At 34.3% G+C, this 20,557-nt stretch overlaps 4 protein-coding genes across 11 annotated transcripts; 1 reads left to right on the forward strand and 3 right to left on the reverse strand.

The window, feature by feature from the left end:
* Positions 1 to 652: 652 nt before the first annotated feature.
* On the reverse strand, positions 653 to 3,748 carry LOC117573274 (uncharacterized). Of its 5 annotated transcripts, none has more exons than XM_052007401.1 (9): positions 3,360 to 3,747; positions 3,278 to 3,304; positions 3,040 to 3,227; positions 2,863 to 2,973; positions 2,321 to 2,673; positions 1,964 to 2,236; positions 1,198 to 1,575; positions 1,009 to 1,115; positions 653 to 961 (listed from the first exon to the last, which is right to left on the reverse strand). In XM_052007401.1, exons 1-9 carry the CDS (start codon positions 3,687 to 3,689, stop codon positions 734 to 736), a joined length of 1,995 nt encoding a protein of 664 aa, XP_051863361.1. In that variant the 5' UTR covers positions 3,690 to 3,747; the 3' UTR covers positions 653 to 733. The 5 variants fall into 5 exon arrangements, with proteins under 5 accessions (XP_051863361.1, XP_051863357.1, XP_051863358.1 ...); XM_052007397.1 differs by having other exon boundaries at positions 1,964 to 2,269; XM_052007398.1 differs by having other exon boundaries at positions 653 to 943; positions 1,964 to 2,269; positions 3,360 to 3,746.
* On the forward strand, positions 3,359 to 7,364 carry LOC117575408 (endothelin-converting enzyme homolog). 4 transcript variants are annotated; one of them, XM_052007396.1, is made up of 12 exons: positions 3,359 to 3,458; positions 3,821 to 4,129; positions 4,303 to 4,603; positions 4,662 to 5,058; positions 5,114 to 5,406; positions 5,470 to 5,637; positions 5,699 to 5,782; positions 5,845 to 6,120; positions 6,181 to 6,437; positions 6,501 to 6,556; positions 6,627 to 7,011; positions 7,088 to 7,364. In XM_052007396.1, the coding sequence occupies exons 3-12, from the start codon at positions 4,367 to 4,369 to the stop codon at positions 7,185 to 7,187; spliced, it is 2,253 nt and encodes a 750-aa protein (XP_051863356.1). In that variant the 5' UTR covers positions 3,359 to 3,458; positions 3,821 to 4,129; positions 4,303 to 4,366; the 3' UTR covers positions 7,188 to 7,364. The 4 variants fall into 4 exon arrangements, with proteins under 4 accessions (XP_051863356.1, XP_034115479.1, XP_034115478.1 ...); XM_034259588.2 differs by having other exon boundaries at positions 3,821 to 4,121; XM_034259587.2 differs by having other exon boundaries at positions 3,821 to 4,113.
* A 361-nt stretch (positions 7,365 to 7,725) lies between these two features.
* On the reverse strand, positions 7,726 to 20,293 carry LOC117575485 (tubulin polyglutamylase ttll-5). Its single transcript, XM_034259719.2, has 5 exons — positions 20,085 to 20,293; positions 12,012 to 12,048; positions 11,019 to 11,795; positions 10,740 to 10,953; positions 7,726 to 10,677 (listed from the first exon to the last, which is right to left on the reverse strand). Exons 2-5 carry the CDS (start codon positions 12,038 to 12,040, stop codon positions 8,938 to 8,940), a joined length of 2,760 nt encoding a protein of 919 aa, XP_034115610.1. The 5' UTR covers positions 12,041 to 12,048; positions 20,085 to 20,293; the 3' UTR covers positions 7,726 to 8,937.
* Positions 13,302 to 15,402, reverse strand: LOC117575486 (dr1-associated corepressor homolog; the record flags this gene model as incomplete). Its single annotated transcript, XM_034259720.2, has 1 exon — positions 13,302 to 15,402. A coding segment is annotated over one exon (1,959 nt), but the record flags the coding sequence as incomplete, so codon positions are not given.
* Positions 20,294 to 20,557: the final 264 nt, after the last annotated feature.

The following is a 20,557-nucleotide window of genomic DNA, read 5'->3' on the forward strand; positions in this document are numbered from 1 at the left end:
AAGATGTTCGTCTGGTGATTTCGAAATGTCATTCATTTCTTCAAAGATAACCATATCTTTTCGGTGATCTACAATTTCGCTTGCGGTATTCCCGTGATGTGGTTTGTTGACAATTCGACCGATCGACTGGTATTCAATGAGTTCAGCGATTTGTTGTGGTTCAGTGTAGTTCAAGCTTAAGCCAAAGCATTGTTTGCTTAGAAATATAACTCCAATTCCGAAGAAAAATATCGTACGAAAATAAGAAACTAACATTTTTTGTTTGAACACTTTACCGAAATCACAAAACAAATTAGACTGCCACTGAGCTTGAATTTGACTCGTATTCGTGTGTTTTTACATAAAAATGCATATGTATAAGTAAATGTAAAAAGAAAGTAAAACTGAAAATGCGTTGATGGAGGAACGACTTTTGAATACCCTTCTCCTAACGGCGTTTAGCCAAAGATTGTCATAAATTAGTTTAAAAATATTACAAACTAAAAACCAATAAAAATACTGCATCAATCTATCGAACCGTAGAGTATTTAATAGCGAAATTGCCTCACTTGCTTGCTGACGAATCGCAAACAGGTGAAACTGGTCTTGAGCAAGATTGATGTATCATAATAATACCCCGCAAATATGTTCGAAGTGATGAGACACTTGAAAGTCAATTTAAACAAACAAAATTTTCTTGACGTAAAGCCAAATTAAGCATAACAAGTACATTATAAATTATTCATAATTTGAATTATTCTCTTTTCGTAGACTGCTTTCTTAGTTCCTTTTGTTGTCTGGCAAGCGTAAGCAAAGCAGACTCCAACAAATCCGATTGACTGGATTTCTTCCGTATAATTTCTGGAGATGGACAAAACGAAACTTTTGCAGAGGGTGCAACGACTGCTTGCGTATGATAATTGAGAGAGTACGCAGTTTGACTCGATCGTGATGGCGCCCGTCCCTTATATACATATGGTATCTGAGTAAAAATATCACAAAAGCGGATTAAAATTGGAAATCACTTACATATCTCGTGCATTTAATCGAGTTATTTTCAGCACAACATAGCCATTCTGTGCTCGCAACAATTAAATCTTCTTTCCGTGGCTTGAAGCATTTACAAAAATAAATTGCTTTAAATAAATAACAATAAAATGTTATTAAATATAATTTCTTTTTTGCACTTTATTAAAATAAACATTAATGTACGCTTACCCAATAAAAACAAGACCATAATTAAAATAAGAAGCGCTCCGATAGTTTTGTAAGGATCTAATGATGATGATTGAATATTCTTGTTGTTATTTTTTGAGTCCAATGAACACAAGTCATTGTAGTCATCATTTAAGGGACAATTTAGTTGTAATCCTGCATCTTTTTGTGTTTCATAACTCATTATTTGACACACATTGATATCGCTATGAGTTTCTATTTTGCCTATACAATGACACCGACAATTCCAAACGCAAAAACATCTCGAATGAGTTTCTATTTCCATTGGTCTTCTAGATACAATCATAACACTTGAATCTGATGATGTTTTTCTTTTCGGATCCAATTCGGTGTTCTTCATTTCATTAGTTTTAACAATCACTAAGAATTAATAACAGAAAATATGAGGTGTACATTTTAAGGTAATTATATAGATCGTATAGGTATAGGTTCGTATTATAATGGAGGATTCTAAAGCTGAACGTAAATTTTTTGTATGAGTAACTTCGTATCACACCGTTTCTTGAAAATTCAAATTTTAATATTTTAATTTAGAACAACGCTAGTGATTATGTGTACGTTTAATTATCACTTTCAACGGTTTGAAAATATTTTGAATTGAACAATATACAATTGCGTTTGCAAAAAAGACATCGATAACAATAACTTATGTGAATTAATAATTCATTCCCATATATGAAAAAACGAGATAATTAAATTAACTAAAAATTGTGTTATAAACTGGAAGATTGATTTTCATTATTTTTACCGTCGCAATTATACTTGACATTTTTCTTTAGGCCCATTACAAAAGGCAGTAAGAATGTTATTGTTTCAGAAATATAGGGAATTAGTATTTTTGTCACCGTTGTTGATGCCCCGGTTTCAGATAATGGACAGCCATTAATACTTATTAGAAATTCATGAGCTTTTATTCCTTTATTTATCACATCCACAAAAATTTGTAAAGCATCTTTAGTCGTGGCATCAGTTACAATTCTTGAAATTTTGACTTTCAAAGCATCTTGTTGTGCAGCGTTTTCTACAAATGGCATTTTTATTTTGATATCAAATGCTGAAAATTTTGATTACAAATATTACTTTATTTATTTTTAAAAGCTCTTACCAGGGACTTGATCGTCTAAGACATTTAAGCACAATGCATTTTTATTATCAGGACACTTCGATAAAATTTTAGCTGGAGATGAACTGAATCCCCGATCATTATTTCGGGAAAGTTCATTTTGAACATTGAGTAAATTTAAAAACTTGCTTGTATTATTATTTAGAAATTGGTGAAATATGCTCTTATAAATTCGTAACCCATTTAGTTTATCAGAATTCACAATAAAGCTGCTTGGAATTAAAAGCTTAAAATTTTCCAGAAATTTTGGGTCCTTTTTGTCTAGAATATCGTTGTGAGATGTCAACAGTGCTGAAATGTTTCCATTTACATATGTTCCAGACAAGTTATTTAATCTGAAAATTATTTTTGTATATTACTAAAAGATAAATTATATTTTTGATAAATGGGAATGTCACATGTTTTAAGAATTGAAAGTGAAAAAGGAAATGCAAAGCGGAAAATACGCAAAGGTACCTTATTATTAATCGCTAGAGTGATCGCTCAAAAATCTTGAATTTTTATTGCAGATTGTTGAAACTTACAAAATTATTGGCATAATCCGCCACCAAATTGTTTTTCTTTTTCTGAAAATTCGTATTTTAGCTGTTAAAAATGGATGTGGTATGCTTAAATTAAAGATGGAATATTCCTCACTATCACAAGAAAATAAAAGTAATTTAAACATTGAAATAAAAGATTTAAATTGTATGTAGACTCACTCTGTTGGTGTTGGGTGTATTCTCGATTGGTCACAAAATTCAGAAGACTTCTTTCCAATATCATTAATATTTGAGTTCTCGATTTTAGTATTCTCGTTCTTTGTTGCTCGAAGACTCTGCTCTGAATAATTCGATTTATTTTCAATTATTTTACCGTAAACATATATATTCTCTTGCCCAGGTTGCTTCTATGAATTATAAAAATAAAACTTGACTTCCTTTTAGCTTAACTACTTACTATATTATAATTATTTGAATTTGTCCACTGAAACATTAATATTTGAATTGAAAATAGACAAAGCACAACATAAATAACTCACACTTGAGGACTTCAGCGGATAAGTAATTATTGGATCACTTCGAGTAACTACTATGATATAAGGTGACATTATTTTTAAGGATTGACGTGTGGAGGGTTCGTAAGTTTCATCCAGTATTAGAAGCTTATCCACATTATCTGAATTTAAATTGGGAGCAAAGACAATGTTAATAATCAAATGGGGCACACATGGCTTGTCTTCATGGATATTATCTGAGCACTTCAGCAGTATAGCGTTAAGAGAATCTCCGTTACTTTTTGTCTTGGTATAACTAGGCATTATTATTATGATTATGCACATAATTACGAATATGACAAATTGATAAAACATAGTTAATAAGATAGACTTTGGAATTAAATAATGTTTTTGATATAAGTATCAAAGCCGGTGTAGATTACAATACATAGTATGCTAAAATTAATAAACAGTATAACTGACAATTCAAATTTTACCGATTTCAGCTAATTTAACCGTTTGGCGCCAGATACTCCATAATACAAATACATTCCCCTATGCATTGGTTAAGAGAAAATGAGAACAAAAAGCTTTGGTACCGCAAAAAGCTTTTGCAGGAAGCTCTTTAAGCTCTCGCGAACTATTGTGATAGTACATTGAGTATGTGAAAGGAAATAAAAACAAATATTATTTAAAGCAGCACAATTTTGTTTAATATTTGTAAATTTAGGTTGCAAAAATGTTTTTACAATTTTAAAGTGCTGGAATTTTAATCAGAGTACAGAAATCCAGGACCAGGGTATGCGTGTAAGCAAGTAAATGTAGTTCGAGGACTTATATACGACAACGACAACGACTACATACCTACATACACATGTACATTTGTGATGTTTTTGTAGAAATATGTATATTTATTGATTTAACGCTAGTAAATTATTCAATTTCCTCATGTGCTGAACGCGGACTTCTGCTACAATCCTCCATCTAGATAATAGCAATAAACAATATATTTAACTGAAAACTGTTTTGCAAAGCAAAGCTAAAGTTAAACCATGACAGCTGAGTTTAGTACGCGTAATACTTTTCGAAAGAGTGGAGCTGCCGGGTTAGGCAATAATGCTCGCAATGTGATTACTTCGGCGAATCCCTCCGGCGGCAGCAGCGCGTCGCTGCTCCAAAAACAGTTGTCATTCAAGACCCCAATATGCTCGAACCAATTCGGCAAGGCGGATGAGGTTGAGATGATTGAGAGCTCCAACACTGATAACTTGGGCGGCAGATATAATAAGGTATATATTTCGATTTGGTTATTTAACATAATAATTATTATGATTTATTATTTTCAAGAATAATATAATTGGCTGGATATGTTGTGCACCCTGCATATGGTTGCGAACTTCTGCCGCAGTGCACAAAGTGGCCATAACATCGGCAACCCTGTTGGTGACAACCCTGCTGGTGGCATCACCGATCTTATTTTTAATCAGCACAGCTCCGTCGCCGCTGCCGAGGGATTGCTACATGGAGGGCGATGGCTGCTCACCCACGAGTTCGTCCCCTTCGGAATGCACAGAAGCCATTTGTGAGACAGTCTCGTCAAACATTCAGGCTAGACTCAATTGGAATAAGGATCCGTGTTCGGAGTTCAAAAAGTTTAGCTGCTGGCGCAGCAGTCTCAATAAAAACATAACTAATCAGATCGAAATGGGGAATTCACAGAAATCCGTTGACATTCAAATGCAGAGTGAGTAGACAATTGTAATTCACTTAAATCATTTAATAATATTCACTTATTTCAGTACTGCTTCAAAATTCGAGTATGAATGGTCCTTTTAAGAAATTACATAGTTTATTTGAGAGTTGCTTAAAGCTGACAACGAATTCATCGGCTATACAACGCGTCTTTGCCACATTAGGAGGATACCTCACTGTAGGCACTTTAGGTCCCTCGTCCATTGCACCGCTCGTAGCCAAAATATATGATCTGGGCCCGAGTCCATTAGTAGATATTTATTATGATCTCAGTTATGGAAGAAGACCCCATGTGCTTCTTATCATTAGCGGACCAAGTACCTCGTCTATTATCTTGGAGGTATTTACAATATTATGTTTTCATGATATCGTTTAAAAACTATTTCTATTTATTTCTTTATAGAATAAAATTCGTTGGATGAGCCCGAAAGCTCCGCCGAATCGTTTACGGCAAGGAATCCCCAAGTTGTTACCAGATCTAATCGATCAGTTTTTACCAAATTATTTATCTTATGCTCAACGTATCTCTGAAAAAGATACCATATTGGAGTTTGTAAAGGATCTCAATAAGGTAATTATCCATTAAATTATCCAATGAAATTAAAAACTCAAGTTTTGCTGTGACATTTTAGATGCAAGTTGAGCAATCTCGTCGAGGTTTTTGGGATAGCTCTGTGTTATATAATATATCCAGTTTGCAATCGATGTATCCAGTGGTATGTTAAGGCTTCAAATTTCCTAATATTTTAATTTGTGACCAATTTAATTTGTATTTCAGCTAAATTGGACTCTTCTTATTCCAAAAGACTGGAGTGGCCCTATTGTTGTGAGAAATGCTGATTATCTCAGAGCTTTACAAGCATTTCTGACCAAATATCCATCTCGAGTTGCGCATAACTCCATGTTATTACTAAGTGCACTTGAAATTTTACCAAAAGATTATCCTAATCCGGAAGTATGCACACGCTCGACAATGTGGGCTTTGCCCGAGCTAGCGTCAGCATTATATATTGCTCAGCACTCGACAGAGGATTCAAAGGACATCATAAAACGGGTAAGCAGAATTTTTAAATTAATCCTATTGTCCTTTATTCTTAAAGCTTCCTCTTTTTAGGCGGACATTGTTTTCAAGTCGCTGAAAGCGCACTTAAAAAGAGCTCCTTCCTTAAAAGGTGCAGCACTCGTGAAACTATCAGCTTTAAAAATTCAATCCCAAACCTGGGAAGGATTTACAAACCTAACGCAATTGATGAAATCACAGGAATCGCTTCAAATTAGCTCAGATAGTTGGCTAGAAAATATTCTAGGGATATATAAAAGGAATAAATTAGTACCAAATACAATTAATATGGACTCCAGTTCCCATGATGCGTAAGTATTAGAAAATTATATTGAACTGCACAATTAATTTCCTAATTTAATATACTATTTCAGATGGGCCTATCCTATCGTATCGACTATATTTTATGACACTTTGAGCCATTCAATTGGTGAGAGCAATGTGTACTCATTTTTTTAGCCATATAAAAAACTAACATTTTATTATATCGTAATTTGCAGTGGTTCCGTTATCGGTTATCTTGATACCCTATTTCAATGCACGATTGCCTCCATATTTGCATTATGCTTCAATTGGCGTTTCCATTGCTAAAGAGATTTTGCGGTCAATAACGAAGAACTTCGATGACAAAGCAATGCGTTGTGTACCGCATTCAGTTAATATATTTTCGAACTTTAGCCGCATGGATATTTTAATTCACTCCGGGGGAATGCAGATCTCGTACCACTCTATGCTTTCCCTAACTGGTCCTATAAAAGGCATGGCACGTTTGCCGGGATTGAACTTGACTCCAACACAAATCTTTTTCCTAGTCTCTGCTCAAGAGCTCTGTGCTGAATCAAACTACATGGGAATTGACACAAGCGCTTCTGAGTTCGACAACATGTAAGTTAAATTACTTTATCCTAGTTGAACCGGCGATTTAAAAGTGTTATATATTTCAATTGATTGCTCTTTTTAGATTGGGTTGGCTCATTGCACAAGGAGGTAGCGCGACTGAAGTTTTCAAATGTCCATCTGGTTCTATGATAAATATTCAAAAAACCTGCAATGTTCTTTAAATGTAATTTGTATAGTGCAAAATAAACTACTGAAATTTTGCGATGTTCTTCGTTTGATTTAGGAACTCAATGTGAAACAACAACCCGTCGAAACACTACTTTCTATCCGATGTCAGCGACTATGCGAAATCTAGTGAATAGAAAATACTTCATTATTTTCTACATATTTATTTACAAATAAATATATTATTTTGTGACAATTTAAGTATTTGTAGAATAAATAAAAGTTGTCATTTAATTAAATATTTTTGCATTTTTATGGGCTGGGGGCAATCCGCATAATTATTTTTCAGCTACTGTTTTCGTCAAGTAAAAGGAAATAACCTTCCTACTAGAAATTATATTGTACATACTTACCTATTTTGAAGCCATTTTTATTTACCGATTGCAATATAAAAAAATAAGAAAGCAAAAAATAAAAATTGTAAAAATTCTTTGTTAATTTATTAAAAAGTATAAAAAATATAAAATAAAAAATACAACACATTTTGTCTTTGTATTTTAAATACGTTTGACATTTTTTTCTTAAACAAAATAATTAATCTTGTAAAAAACTTTAATGAAATTTGTGAAAACATAAATATTAAAAGGAAAATGTTTGTAACAAAACAATTGAGCTAAAAGTAGCATGTAAGAACTGTGAGTTCCACTATTTGGCTTCGTGTTAGTTTTTTCTTGGTTTTTGTTTATCCATAAATTCGCTTTTATATCCTATACACAATTAAAAATTGTAATTTTTCACATTTTATTAGTATTTAAATAAATTAATAAATATATATTATGATAAGGGTACTGAAGATGAATAGGACCATATTCTTTGAGGTAATATTGAGAATAAAAGTTGAAGCGTACATCAGAATTCTGAGGGGTAATATTAAGAAACTCGTTGCATATTCTTTAAGGCCCCTATTGAATCAAGCGCGATATGCAAAGAAAATGTGGGAAGTGATTCTTAAAGACGTTACATATTCGAATTACTTCCCAGTAAAGTAGATAATTTGCCTATTTTTGTGACTACAAATATTAATTTAAAAGCAATTTCAGTTTCTAGACATTTTTTAAGGCACACTACGCTCCAAAATTTTGCGTAATATATGTCCGCGATTTGGCTCCGGCGAAACCCATCCAATCTAAATCACATTTCTTGACCAGCATCAGTTTTAATATATCGTACAATTGTTTTAAGAATGAAGGGTCGAAAAATGAGTTGTTGCCCGATGAACGATGTAAAATGCAATTTATGCTAGTTTGCATCATATAGATGCTGACTAAAGTTTACCAAATGTGGCCTACTATATCACACAGCTGTCATAGGAACTAGCGATTCAAGATTAGTTCTTGTATTTTAACATTTTGTTCTTTACCTATCTTTAAGGTTCAGTTCCGTTCATCTTAAGCAAATTAGATCAAATTACTTAAAATTATAATATCTTCGGCTGGCCAAAGATAGCTTTTCATACTTCTTTATCACTACACACAGAATTTGAAATACTCTTGTAGAAAGCAATGGCAATTGAATATCCAATAAAAAAAAATATACTTGATTTGCCAAAATAATACTTGATTCAATTTTGAATATTTTGTAGAATGCCGTTGAATACTAATATTAGCAAACTAGTATGCATAATAAAAAGTCTTATATTGTATTTTATTTACTAGTATTATAAGCCTATTCTGAATGCGAGAAATTTTGTAATCGAAAATCATTGGAAAAATTGTTATGTCTTAAGCTTATAAGTTGTAAAAATTCTTATTTGGAATCCCTTGTGCTTCTCGACCTTAATGATATATCTTGTACATTTTCACAATTTTTATCGCAGTTTTTAATATACCCATCATACTTGCTAACTTCTCTTGACATTCCATAAGACGTCACCATTGCTGGGAGTGCTCTAAGAAAACCATGTAAGCCGGACGGAATGGGGGGTGTTGCTGGAACTGATAGTCCACATCGGTTATATAAAAAGGGCATAATCCCTGTGACATTCGTATGATGTGTGAGGACTGCCTCCAAGTCGGATTCTTGAGCGTGCATTAAAAACAGGCTGTAGGCATTGGTTGGTATCATGCCAAAATGGTCAAACGAGTCAATATATGCCTCAGTATCTCTTCGGTATAATTCGAGAAAATCTCCCAACAATTTCGCTACCATGGCTGAGCGAGCCTTGCTTATGTTTTGAGAATTCTTAAACAATACTGGTGGTTTTACACCTCCGCCATATTTGGTTAAGAACTTAATTATGATTTTCTCATGACTATCTTTTGGGTCTTGGGTTAATCGTCGTAAAACCGACTCTAAATACAAACTGAAAGTCTGACGCGCTTGAAAATGTGTCAATGTTGAGCCACTAGTGATTTTCTTCAACATTTGTTTGCGCAGTCGTCTGCCTTCCTCCTCACACTTCTCAACGATTTGCTTCTTCAGAAAAGGAATTTCTGAATCCGTTTCCAAAGCGCGCTCGTATTGCTTGATTCGATTTTCCTGAGAGTTGTCATCCTTCGCACTTCGTGGTCCCGAACCGAATAGGTTCGAGTGCAGCATTTGGTTATAATTGTGTTGTGTGACTAATGTTTGGAACGTTTGGCCTTGGACATTTGGTGTGGATATGGGGATACCATTGGCAGGATCCAAGAAGTTTCCATAACGTTGCATAGTATCGTCAGTTGGGAATATGCGAACAAAACCTCCACGTCGAGTGTACTGTAAGCGGGCACTTCTCAAAATGCGCTGCTCCTCTTGTGTTAATGGAATCACAGGTTTCTTTTTGGATTTTGTCGATCGAAGTGCGGATTCACTTGTATCTACTTGTCTTTGACAGCTTGAGCTCCGAAGTCGTGATGATTTTCCATCGTAATGTGTCCGCATTTCTGGTGTGAATGCTGGGATGCCGACACAAGTTAACAAATCAGTAACAAGACAGGCTTTTACCTTCGTATCGAGGGGACTATCAACGCCCATAGACGGTGATAGATTCACTTCCAATAACCATGGTTTAAGTGTATTATCAATCAAAATATCAAATCCATACAGCTCAAAGCAGTTGTTCACATTAGGTACAAACATTCGGCACGCGGAAATGATTGTTTGGGCACAGGCAAGAACCGCCTTAATTATCAAATCCTCAATATTTAACATTAGCAGATGAGTGTCGCACCCCTGAAGTTTGAGATGTCGTAAAAGCGCCGACAAGGTCCACTTGTGACCAACATCTTCGTCTTGTGCATCCGATGATCGTATGTAATCGGAATGATATTTGTTGATGCTGTAGTTGCAAAGATGCATGCAAGGATTCCACAAGTTGTCCGCATTCCTGTCATATCTAACAGTTGCCAATCGCACAATGCCCTCCTCATAAAGATAGATTATAAGGGGGTCAAATGATGTTACCAAAACGTAAACTCTCAAGTCGCATTTGTGACCATCAATGCAAAGAGGATCCACAATATATTTCGATACTAAAACTTGTTCGTCCTGTGGAATTTGATCGGGCTGCAAGCAAGATTTATACTTATTATTATATATAATTCAATAATTATAATAGCTAATCTTACCGAATTGACAATAAAGATGCCACGTCCCCTACTGGATGCTGCTGGTTTAACAATCCAAGGTCCTCGATGTTTATTATGTGCAAATATCAAATCTCGAATTTCAAGAGGTAGAATGAAAGACTGAGGTACTATGTCGAAGTGTTTCATTCCCCGCAAGTGCTGCATGCGCTCAATATTCTTATAAAGTCTATCTTTTCGGGTTAACTCATAAGACCTACATTGAGATAATAAGGTATTAATATTGAAAAATTCCAAACTTACTAATAATTACCAACTTACCTCGGAAAATGATTTACCCGCTGATACAAGGCCAAGTTACGAAGCGTATCAAGTTTCATATGAACACCTGTCCACAACAAATTAAAATTCGAATCACCTTGAACTTCGGTTAAACCATGAACATTGAATATTTTGCGTAGCAATTTGGTTTCGGTTTGAATGAACTTATACGTGATTTTCAACTGATGCGCGGGCATATTGATTCCACATTCGTTGTCTTCCTCACTCGACGCCTCATGATCTTCTTCACTAGTGTTGATCTCGGTATTAGATTGTGATGTCGTTGCAGACTCATAGCCACTTTCCTTATTTAAATTGACCTCGATTTCGATGATTGACGTATTTTTACTTTTATGAGGTTTTCTCGATTTAGTTTCGTTGTATTGAATAGTTTCATCCCCATCGCTGGAAACAGATGCGTCGCTTGACGAGAATGCATCTAAAGATTTCTTAATTGGATTTCTATGATTAACTAATTCTTTGCAATTTGTTACTGTTTTTTCCACGGCCACAAATATTTTGCCTTGATTTGTATAATTTGATTGTGTTTTACTGACGGTTGGTGAGGATGATGTTTTATGAATTGTTTCGTTCGGAGTAGATACAGCACTGGGGCTATCTGCCCCTGTCTTCGATTGTTGTGGTGCTGCTTCAAGTATCAATTTTCTTGTCTTTGGATTTAAAATATTGGTGCGGAACACTAACACAGCTTCACGGGAACCAATCTTTCCACTTGTAACCCATTCATCAGAGTTTACATACTTAAAACACCTTTCGCTAAAAGGAATCATAAATTATAATTTTAAGAGAAATCTAACTTTTGTGTAGATTATCCAAATGCAACTTTTTAAAGAAATCTATCCTCGAAAAATGAGTAAAAACAGAAAATTGGAGTTTACAAGCAAATAGAAGGAAATAATAGGAACTAAACGGGCTAAATTATTAATTTCTTCCGGTCTATGTCTGAAGTTGATAGTTAAGAAAAGAACTTACGTTGAATTAATATGTGAAGATGCAGGCATGGCAATTTCTGGAATAATAAGAGATATATTTTATAGAAATTGCGTTCACTATGTTAGGTCTTACAAATTAGATAAAAATCAAGTAGTTCCTTCAAAATACACTCTTGGATCTTATTTATTTAGATTAAAAACCGAAGGTGTCGGTAGCGATAACAAATAATTAGCTATGAAAAACACAGTGTCATGTGGTCGACTGTAAAATACCCTATACCCATGTAAACTTAACAAAAATTTGATTTATATATAATTATAAACTTTATTTAAAATATTTCATATATATTATGTTCGCTCCAAATCCAGATCATTTTGTTAATGTATTGATGGTACTGTAAATCAACAAAGAAAACGTCTTACAGAGTACATTAATTTGCAGAAATTAGAAACTTGAATAAGTTTCTTAAATGCAAAAATTTAATTATCCATTTTTTATACAAGCATGGGATTCCTGCATAGCCATTTGGATCGAATATCGAGACAAATTAATCACACCAATTCTCTATTACAATTCATACGCATATTTTAAGTAGTGGCGGCCCTGATGATCATAGGATGCGATATGGATTCCAAATATAAAGTGTAGATAAGGCGTTATAAGTAGTTTGGCTTGGTCTTCGAGGAATCCAGGCGGGATCAGTGATTAGTATGCACAGCCGAGAAACCACCAAATAGCATACTACATATTTTTTGAGAGATTTCTAAAGGATTGATTGCGTTGTGCCATTACTAGCCATAGATTTGTATGATTAAGCCAAAAATAATCATAGCAGAAATAGGAACAGGTATCCAAGTAGATCGTCATTAATTATCTCTCTGGCGATCTTATGTCGATCATATTGCTTTGTTGGAAGTCGCAGTTATAAATTTAGTTGTGTACACCTTACCTGGAAGCCATCTTTTCTGCGTTACATCTCGTGGACTATATATTATTATTTGTGATTAATCCCACACAATTAATTAACAATTATATGTAAGCATTCATTGAATTGCCGAGGTCTATAGAGTTGTACATCGCATTCTAGCGAGATTTAATTCCAAAAATTCTCCGATATTAAAATGTATTTAACGTTCTTACAATTCTAAAAGTTCATATTCAAAAAAATACTCTTATGAAAAAAAAAGAAAACTTAATTGGTAATTTTACATTGTTCATCATATGTTCTTCTTATGACATATTATTTAATATTTTATTTAGTTATTATTACAAAATGTCTCAAAAATGTAAAATTTTTGGAAAACATTTTGAACAATGTTTAAATACAGTTTCAAAATTAATTATATGTTTACATAATCACATACATATTTCATTTTCTTCCATAATGATATATTTAAAAAATAATAACTAGCATTACAACAAATTGTATTTGCAAGGGTTTCAGATCATAATCAGCATAGGGCACATCAGTTTACATCCAGTTGCGTCTGTCTCCGGTGTTGTTATTTGACGAGCCAAAAGGATATGTCCTATTTGCGTACATAGATGAGGGATTCCTATTGTTATTAAATTGTCCACTGTCATTGAATTGGTTATACTGTTGATCCGGCAAATCGCTGTTATTGTATTCCATAGCGTTTCCACCATATGTGTTTTTATTGAAAATTGTATTATTTGTTTGAGCCATATTTGCAGAGAAGTAATTCGAACTAGTTTGCATGTTTTGCATATCGCTTGTCATGTTAGAATTCATGAATTGATTTTGATTTGTAAATGTTTGACGATCATGGTTAGAATTAGAGTTATAAAATGGTTGATTTTGAGCCGGAAGTTTTGATTTGGGATTTTGTTGGGCGGAACTTGCATTAAACTGATTCCGAGTTGGTACTGCAGAACTTGAATTATAAGATTCGCGATTTTGTGCTACAGGATTTGAATTAAACGAATCTCGATTCTGTGTGTCAGCATTCGGGTTATAAGATCCACGATTTTGTGTGGCAGAATTGAAGTAATAAGCTTGTTCTCGATTTTGTTCTGAAGGATTTAAGTTCAACAATTGTTGGCGTTCGCTAGTATTGCTACTAAATGTAATACTTGATGAGTTAATACCAGCGTTCGTTGTGCTTGAAGAAGGTTCTTGATGTTTTTTCTGCTCGATTAGTGAGTAAACTTGAATAATTTGCTTCAACTGTTCAGGGTTAATCTTTGTTTTTCCTTGTGAGATCAATGATGAGGCTAATTTGGCAGCCAGTTCGGATTTATCAAATTGATCTGATATTTTGTATGATCCTGTTGACTTTGTCTTTTGAGCAACTTCCTGATTTGAGTAAGAATTGCTCAGAGAGGGTCCGGCGGTACTGCTGTTTTCAGTAGTTTTCTCGTTTTCATTTGAACCTTGAGCCGTCAATTCAGCAGCAAACTCCAGCAATGCTTCAGTATCGTTGACTGCCTTTTTCAGTGCTCGCTCTTGATTGCCTTCCAGCATTTTGGAAATTATTAGACCCGTAAATTTTTCCTTTGCCGTCTCCAAAACGACACAATTTTCGGGAGAGAGAATCAAACTGTTAACCTTGTCTGGATGCACCTTAGATATCTGTAGAGCTTTGGCTAATAATTCCGTAATGTTGGGGCCTAAACTTCCTAAGTAATCTTCAAGTGCTGTTAAGAGTCGAAGCACATGAATTACATTAACTTCTTCTCTTGCCTCTCTGGGCTTTGGCTTGGGTTTGGGGGGACTTGGCTCTCGCCGATGTTCAATGGGTTCTCGACGATGCTCCACGGTATTTTCAATGTGGGCCGGTTCCTGAAGTGGCTCAATTTCGGGCTCATGAAGATAATCAGCGACATTTACGTGATATTTGGTGTCAGTCAATTCATTATTTGTCATTGGTAAACACAATCTTTCACGGCACTTAATCTTAATATTCTCAAGATCTTGATTGTACAGTTCTTCCAAGCGAGCATTAAAGAACAGAATCCATTCGCCTTGATAATTGTAAGTGCGGTGGTTAATGCCAGAGGCTATGAGTTCATCTTTACGTCGTTTCCAAAATTTTTGCCACTCGTCCTTGTATAGCGGATGCTCCTCAGGATCTGATTTGTATACCTCAAAGGATGTATTCAATTCACGCACACTGTGATCAACCATATGTCTATAAGCCTGCCAGATATCGCCGTCTCGCAATGGGGACAATGATCTACGCTCCACATCCCATTGAGATGCTATTACCGGCGATGAACGCTTTCTCTTTCGCTCCGGGGATGGGGTTCTGGATCGATTGCGTTTCGAAGTTCGAGCAGCCTGGCGATGGCGTGACGGTTGAGATTGTCGCGTATCTCTTAGAAAATTTTCAACCATTCGTTTGTGAGTCTCATCATCGACAGGTGCAACATTATGTGGTTGGTTGTTGGGTGGACGCGAATAGTCATTTTATAGCGATACACATCACTTGAGTTTTGCAAAGAAGTAGGATATGCAGGCTCATTATTTGGCAACCTTATGAAACCATCTATTGGTGGATCGACCTTGTTGTTTGCATTTTTAATAAACATCTCCACCTCATTTGAATCTACAACATGTGTAAATGTTGGACCAGTCTGCTCTGATGCGTGTCGGCGATGAAACACTGTTGAGAGTAAGCTTTTCTTGTTCTTGTTGAACCAGTATTCATAACAATGATAGGCGTTCTCACGACCATGATGTGTCTCAATGGCAGTAGCTAATTTACATAATATAGGCGTTAATACTTTGAACACTTGGTGCTCCGGTATGTGTGAGATGAGCTGTCTGTATTGGCGAATGGCTGTTGGAAAATGTTCTTCGCAATACTTGAGACGATGATTGATGCTGATTAAATGGTTATGCATTGATATTTCATCTGCACTAATATCACATAAGCTGCAAAGAAATCTGGGAGATCTATCACTCATACTGCGCACAATTTTCAGAACGTATTCGACTCCTATAAGTCCCAATACGTCTGTCATGTTTTTAGAGTTATCAAATGTTGTAGTAAAGGATGGTAAAGATTTTAAATCCATTGGATTTGGGGTAATAATCTTTTCCCGCCCTTTATTGTTTTCTTGAACATTCTTACTGGAAGTATCAATTTCAGGTTCCAATAAAATAACTTCGTCATCATCATCATTGTTATTAACGACTTTGACAGTTTCTGGATTATTTTCCTTTGGAGCTTGAGCAGTTATTAGTTTTGATAACGGTACACAAGATATTTTTCTTTTTTTAGCTTCTGCAGCTAATTTTGCTGGATTTTTTACAAGATTTATCTGTATTGGACGTTTTGGCAAATTAATTTCAGATTTCTTTTGTGATGTATCAGAATTTTCGAAATTATCTGTAAGAACATCGACAGCAAAATTTGGTTCGTCGCGTGGTTTCTGCATCTGAACGTCATCTTTGGATTTCAATGTTGAATTCTCCACATTTTTTTGCTGCAAAGTGTTGGAAGCCTTTTGAATTGAAGAGATATCACCCTGAACCTTTGAATCAACTGAGATTATTTTTTCATTGGCAGTTTCCGAGTTTCCATTGAGATTGCCAGCAGGTGCAAGAGTTTTCTTGATAATTGAAGGTTCTGCATTCGCACTTTTGGCTTCTATTGAAGTTGGCTTTGAGACAGATTGCAATGGAAGTTTTGTTGCAGTTGACTTTGAAGCCAATTGAGGTTGTGCAACTGTTTTTGCAATGCATTCTGCTTGAGATTTAATTATAGGTGATTTTCTTGATGTCGATTCAATTGACGAATTTGCTGAAGTTGGTTTTGCATTCGATTCAACGGAAGCTTCAGTGGCAGATGGCTTCGTGGAATCTCCAGCTGCGACTTTTGTTGCATTTGGCTTTGTAGATCCATCTGGAGCTTTTAAGCCAGTTGAACTTGAAGTAGTTTTAGCTGAAGGATTAGTTGCAACTAGCGGACCAGAAGCATTTGGTTCAATTATTTTTGAAGTAGACCCAACTGGAACAGTTGCTGCATTTTTCTTCGTAGTAGTAGTTGGAGCTGAAGGATTAGACGAGGCTGCTTTTACAGGCTCTTTTGCCACTATTGGTTTTGAAGTAGATGCAACCGGAGCTGTTGTGGCAATTGGCTTAGGAGTAGTTGCAACTGAAGGATTAGCCGTAGCTGGTTTTGGAGTCGCTGCAACTTGAGGTTTAGTTGCAGTTGGTTTTGTTGTGACTCCGCCTGGAGGTTTATTTGGTTGTGTAGCCAATGTAGATTTGTTTGTGGTCTTTGCCACAGTAGCAGGTGACTGTGCATTATTTACAGGTCCTGTTTTTACTTGTGTATTAGGAGGTCTTTTCATTATGTTCTTGAAGCCAATTCCTTTGGGAAGGCGGACATTTTTTACAATTTCCATTTTACACATATGTTTCTTGCCAGAAAGATGACTGTATAAATTCTTATCTCCATACTGACAAACAGAGCATACATTGCATAAATACATCTTCTTACTTGGCTCCTTGCACAAAACCATATTTTCCCATTTGGTATGGCTGGCTATTTGAAACTCAAGCACCATGACGTCTTTTATGGACAGTGTTGTTAGTAAAGCTGAATACTCCGAACTATCAAACACTTCTTTCTGTATTTTTGCCATTTTCAATTTTATGCGATCTTTTTACATTCACAAAACTAGAATTACTTTCTGCATATGGTAAGCTCTTAAATATAATTTATATATTGATTGATACAAATTTAAATGTTTGGCTTTAATGTTCACATTTATTGTTGCTATAAAATTGAAGGAAAAATATTTTTATATAAAATTTAATCAAATTTTTACTGAGAAACTACTTTTATTTAATTTTATTATCTAAATTTATTAGAAGTATTTTAAAAAGCAAGTAGAATTTAAAAAAACGCGATATCGTACAAGTATCAATGTAGAGCGCATGAAATACACTGAATGTATGTGAAACTCTTGCAACAAATGGGTTGTTGTATAAGAATCACATTTAAAATATTTATGTCTATGTATATTGCTTAATTAATTATTAATTAATTAGGAGTTAATTAAATATTAAATTAAACCACAACCTTAAGACTCTCTTAAAGGGGTTTAAAATAAAATAGCGATACAAAAACTTAGGAAATAACTAGAAACAATAATAGCTGTAAGTTAGCACTAAGCTAGGTAAACCTTACGTTAGTATGTGGAAAGTTGACAACAATTGTACAAACGATTCTTTTATAAAGAAATATAAATAACTTTAAAACGATTTTAAAGTCATTATCAAGTCAATTTCTTCCAACAATACAAATGATTCTATATATAGAATATATAAAAATAGAATAAAAGTGATTGAAGTACTTGGTGCAATTGTAGTACAATTGCAGAACAGTTTCAAACTTCCAAAAACAATTTACCCTTTTAAAGGAATCGGATATAATAACTACAATCTTCAAAATGTCCAACATTTCGACTACAACATAAGCTGTCAAACATCGTGACTTTCGTTATATAATTCTCACCTTAACTGTGACACTTTACGCGATAAACGAAAATACGGTAATAAAAGTTCTAATTGTCACAATTCAATAAACTGGATACTTGCGAACGAACCCTGCCAATGTTCTCAAGTGATTGTCGTGCCGAAAAACAAATATAGTATGTGTGGTGTGTGCCACGAAAATAAACTACTATAGTTTGCATAGAAACAGACATTAGTTATCGTGACAACATTACAAAAAGGACTAAAGAACCGGGTATGCACACGAAAATTACAGAATATAACGTGTGTTAGGGATATGCTTGGGAAAGCGCCATATCACAACAGATGGTCACGAGAGTCCGGCTTAACCCTCTCCAGGATTATTAATATAGCGCTTGTTCAGCTCATTTATTTAACCCTCTTCATGAATATTAAAATAACGCTTATTCAGCTTATTTATTTAACCCTATGCAGTCCTATTAATACTACACTTACTACGCTACAAGTTGTAGTTTAGTTTTAACGCTCCCAGGCCTAAGAACATAGTAAACATTATGAAACTACATACTTAACTAATAGTAATACCGAACATATATAAAAACTTGCGAATTTTGAAATATGATAGATATTTCACATATTTTTTTGACTGTAAACTGGAAAAAAGAGCTAAATAACAATTCGATTTCAGTTATAAACAAAAACCATTCAAGGCGAATATATTTTTTTAATACGATACCCTACGAAACAGGTTCTTTAATTTGCAATTTAGGGACTGCGCATTTTTTACTTTTGCTTTTGTTTAAAAATTTAAAAAAAAATAATTGCGAAAATTAAAACCAGAGAGAAAGCGATTGAAGCTTTTCGTTTTATTTCGACGGAGCTTTTTAAACTTTGTGAATTATTTATTGGGCGGTTGATCTATCGATTTAAGAAAGACTCAATTTATTTTTACCCGCTGCAAGTACATATCATATATACCCCATGAGTGTGTTTTATTTTAGGCAACTAATGTTCCATGTGCAAATGCAAATATATCTGCACAAAGTACAATATATGCATAGATTATACAAATGCAGCGCATTGCAGACAAAATGTCTTGAAGTGCATATAGAATGAACTATTTGAGAGGTAATGTGTGTCAAGGCAGCGAAAGTTGCATGTCCCAAAATTACATACATATGTATTTATGTAAAGTATGTGTGTGTGTCATGGAGTAATGCTTAACACAATGTTGCTACGCATCGTAGCAATGCGATATTGTTAAAGCATGGTTAGAAACGCATAAAGCATGAGGTCATGCAAGCATTGATTTTTTGACTTTACACACAAAACACACATGCACATGTGAATGTACATTTTGGATGTGTGTTGTAAGTCCACATATTGCATATGCTAATTCTCAAACGGTTTAAACCCCCGATAAACAATGTTTTTGTCGAACTTACCGGCATTATTTATATAGACTTAGTTGTACGAAACGCGATGTTCTTCAACCGGTTATTAAAACCTAAATAACCCTATATTCTTAGCAATATGATAGCCTTATTAAATACACACTTATCTAAATATATTTCGCGGACCTACATATACATATATAAATGGGTAAATAATAAATATACACACTTAAAAGCATGCCTTTATTGTTTTACTTTGCTACTTACTTATCTTGTTCCCTCCTTGCGTCCTTACACTCAAACAAATGCACAAACAAACACGCAATTGTTCAATATGTATTTCCAATTTCTACAGAAATTTGCAATAAGTAAAATTTGTTATTTGCACTAGGACGAAGACGAACTGAGAATTTCGATAACAACGAAAGAAAATGGAATGTAGTGCAGATGGATTTCACATCAATTTTTAGTGGTGGACATATTAACAAAACTAAACTAGAGCCGGGCAAAATAATACATCGATACATTTAATCGATATTGAAAATCTTTTAACAATCTTTGAAACATTGCTAACGTTACACTAAATTTACAATAATTTTGAAATATTTTGTTAACAAAATATTTGTTCGGTATTACCAAATTTACCTTAGTTTCCCATAAACAAATTTGCTCATCTAAAGTAAAATACTAAAAATATTTTTAATTTATGTAGACACTTGTAAAACAAATCTAATTTATTT

The sequence above is a fragment of the Drosophila albomicans genome, chromosome 2R, assembly GCF_009650485.2.
Source record: "Drosophila albomicans strain 15112-1751.03 chromosome 2R, ASM965048v2, whole genome shotgun sequence".
NCBI lineage: Eukaryota > Metazoa > Arthropoda > Insecta > Diptera > Drosophilidae > Drosophila > Drosophila albomicans.

Coding starts and splice junctions, on each gene's coding strand:
- LOC117575485 (XM_034259719.2), bottom strand. CDS start 12,040: ATGCCTGCATCTTCACATATTAATTCAAC. Junction 11,796..12,011: donor TCTTCACATATTAATTCAAC/GTAAGTTCTTTT, acceptor GATTCCTTTTAG/CGAAAGGTGTTTTAAGTATG. Junction 10,678..10,739: donor GCATCTTTATTGTCAATTCG/GTAAGATTAGCT, acceptor TCTTGCTTGCAG/CCCGATCAAATTCCACAGGA.
- LOC117575408 (XM_052007395.1), top strand. CDS start 4,367: ATGACAGCTGAGTTTAGTACGCGTAATACTTTTCGAAAGAGTGGAGCT. Junction 5,059..5,113: donor CGTTGACATTCAAATGCAGA/GTGAGTAGACAA, acceptor CACTTATTTCAG/TACTGCTTCAAAATTCGAGT. Junction 5,407..5,469: donor CCTCGTCTATTATCTTGGAG/GTATTTACAATA, acceptor ATTTCTTTATAG/AATAAAATTCGTTGGATGAG.
- LOC117573274 (XM_052007397.1), bottom strand. CDS start 3,689: ATGTTTTATCAATTTGTCATATTCGTAATTATGTGCATAATCATAATA. Junction 3,305..3,359: donor ATCCGCTGAAGTCCTCAAGT/GTGAGTTATTTA, acceptor TTAATGTTTCAG/TGGACAAATTCAAATAATTA. Junction 962..1,008: donor CGATTAAATGCACGAGATAT/GTAAGTGATTTC, acceptor ATTTTTACTCAG/ATACCATATGTATATAAGGG.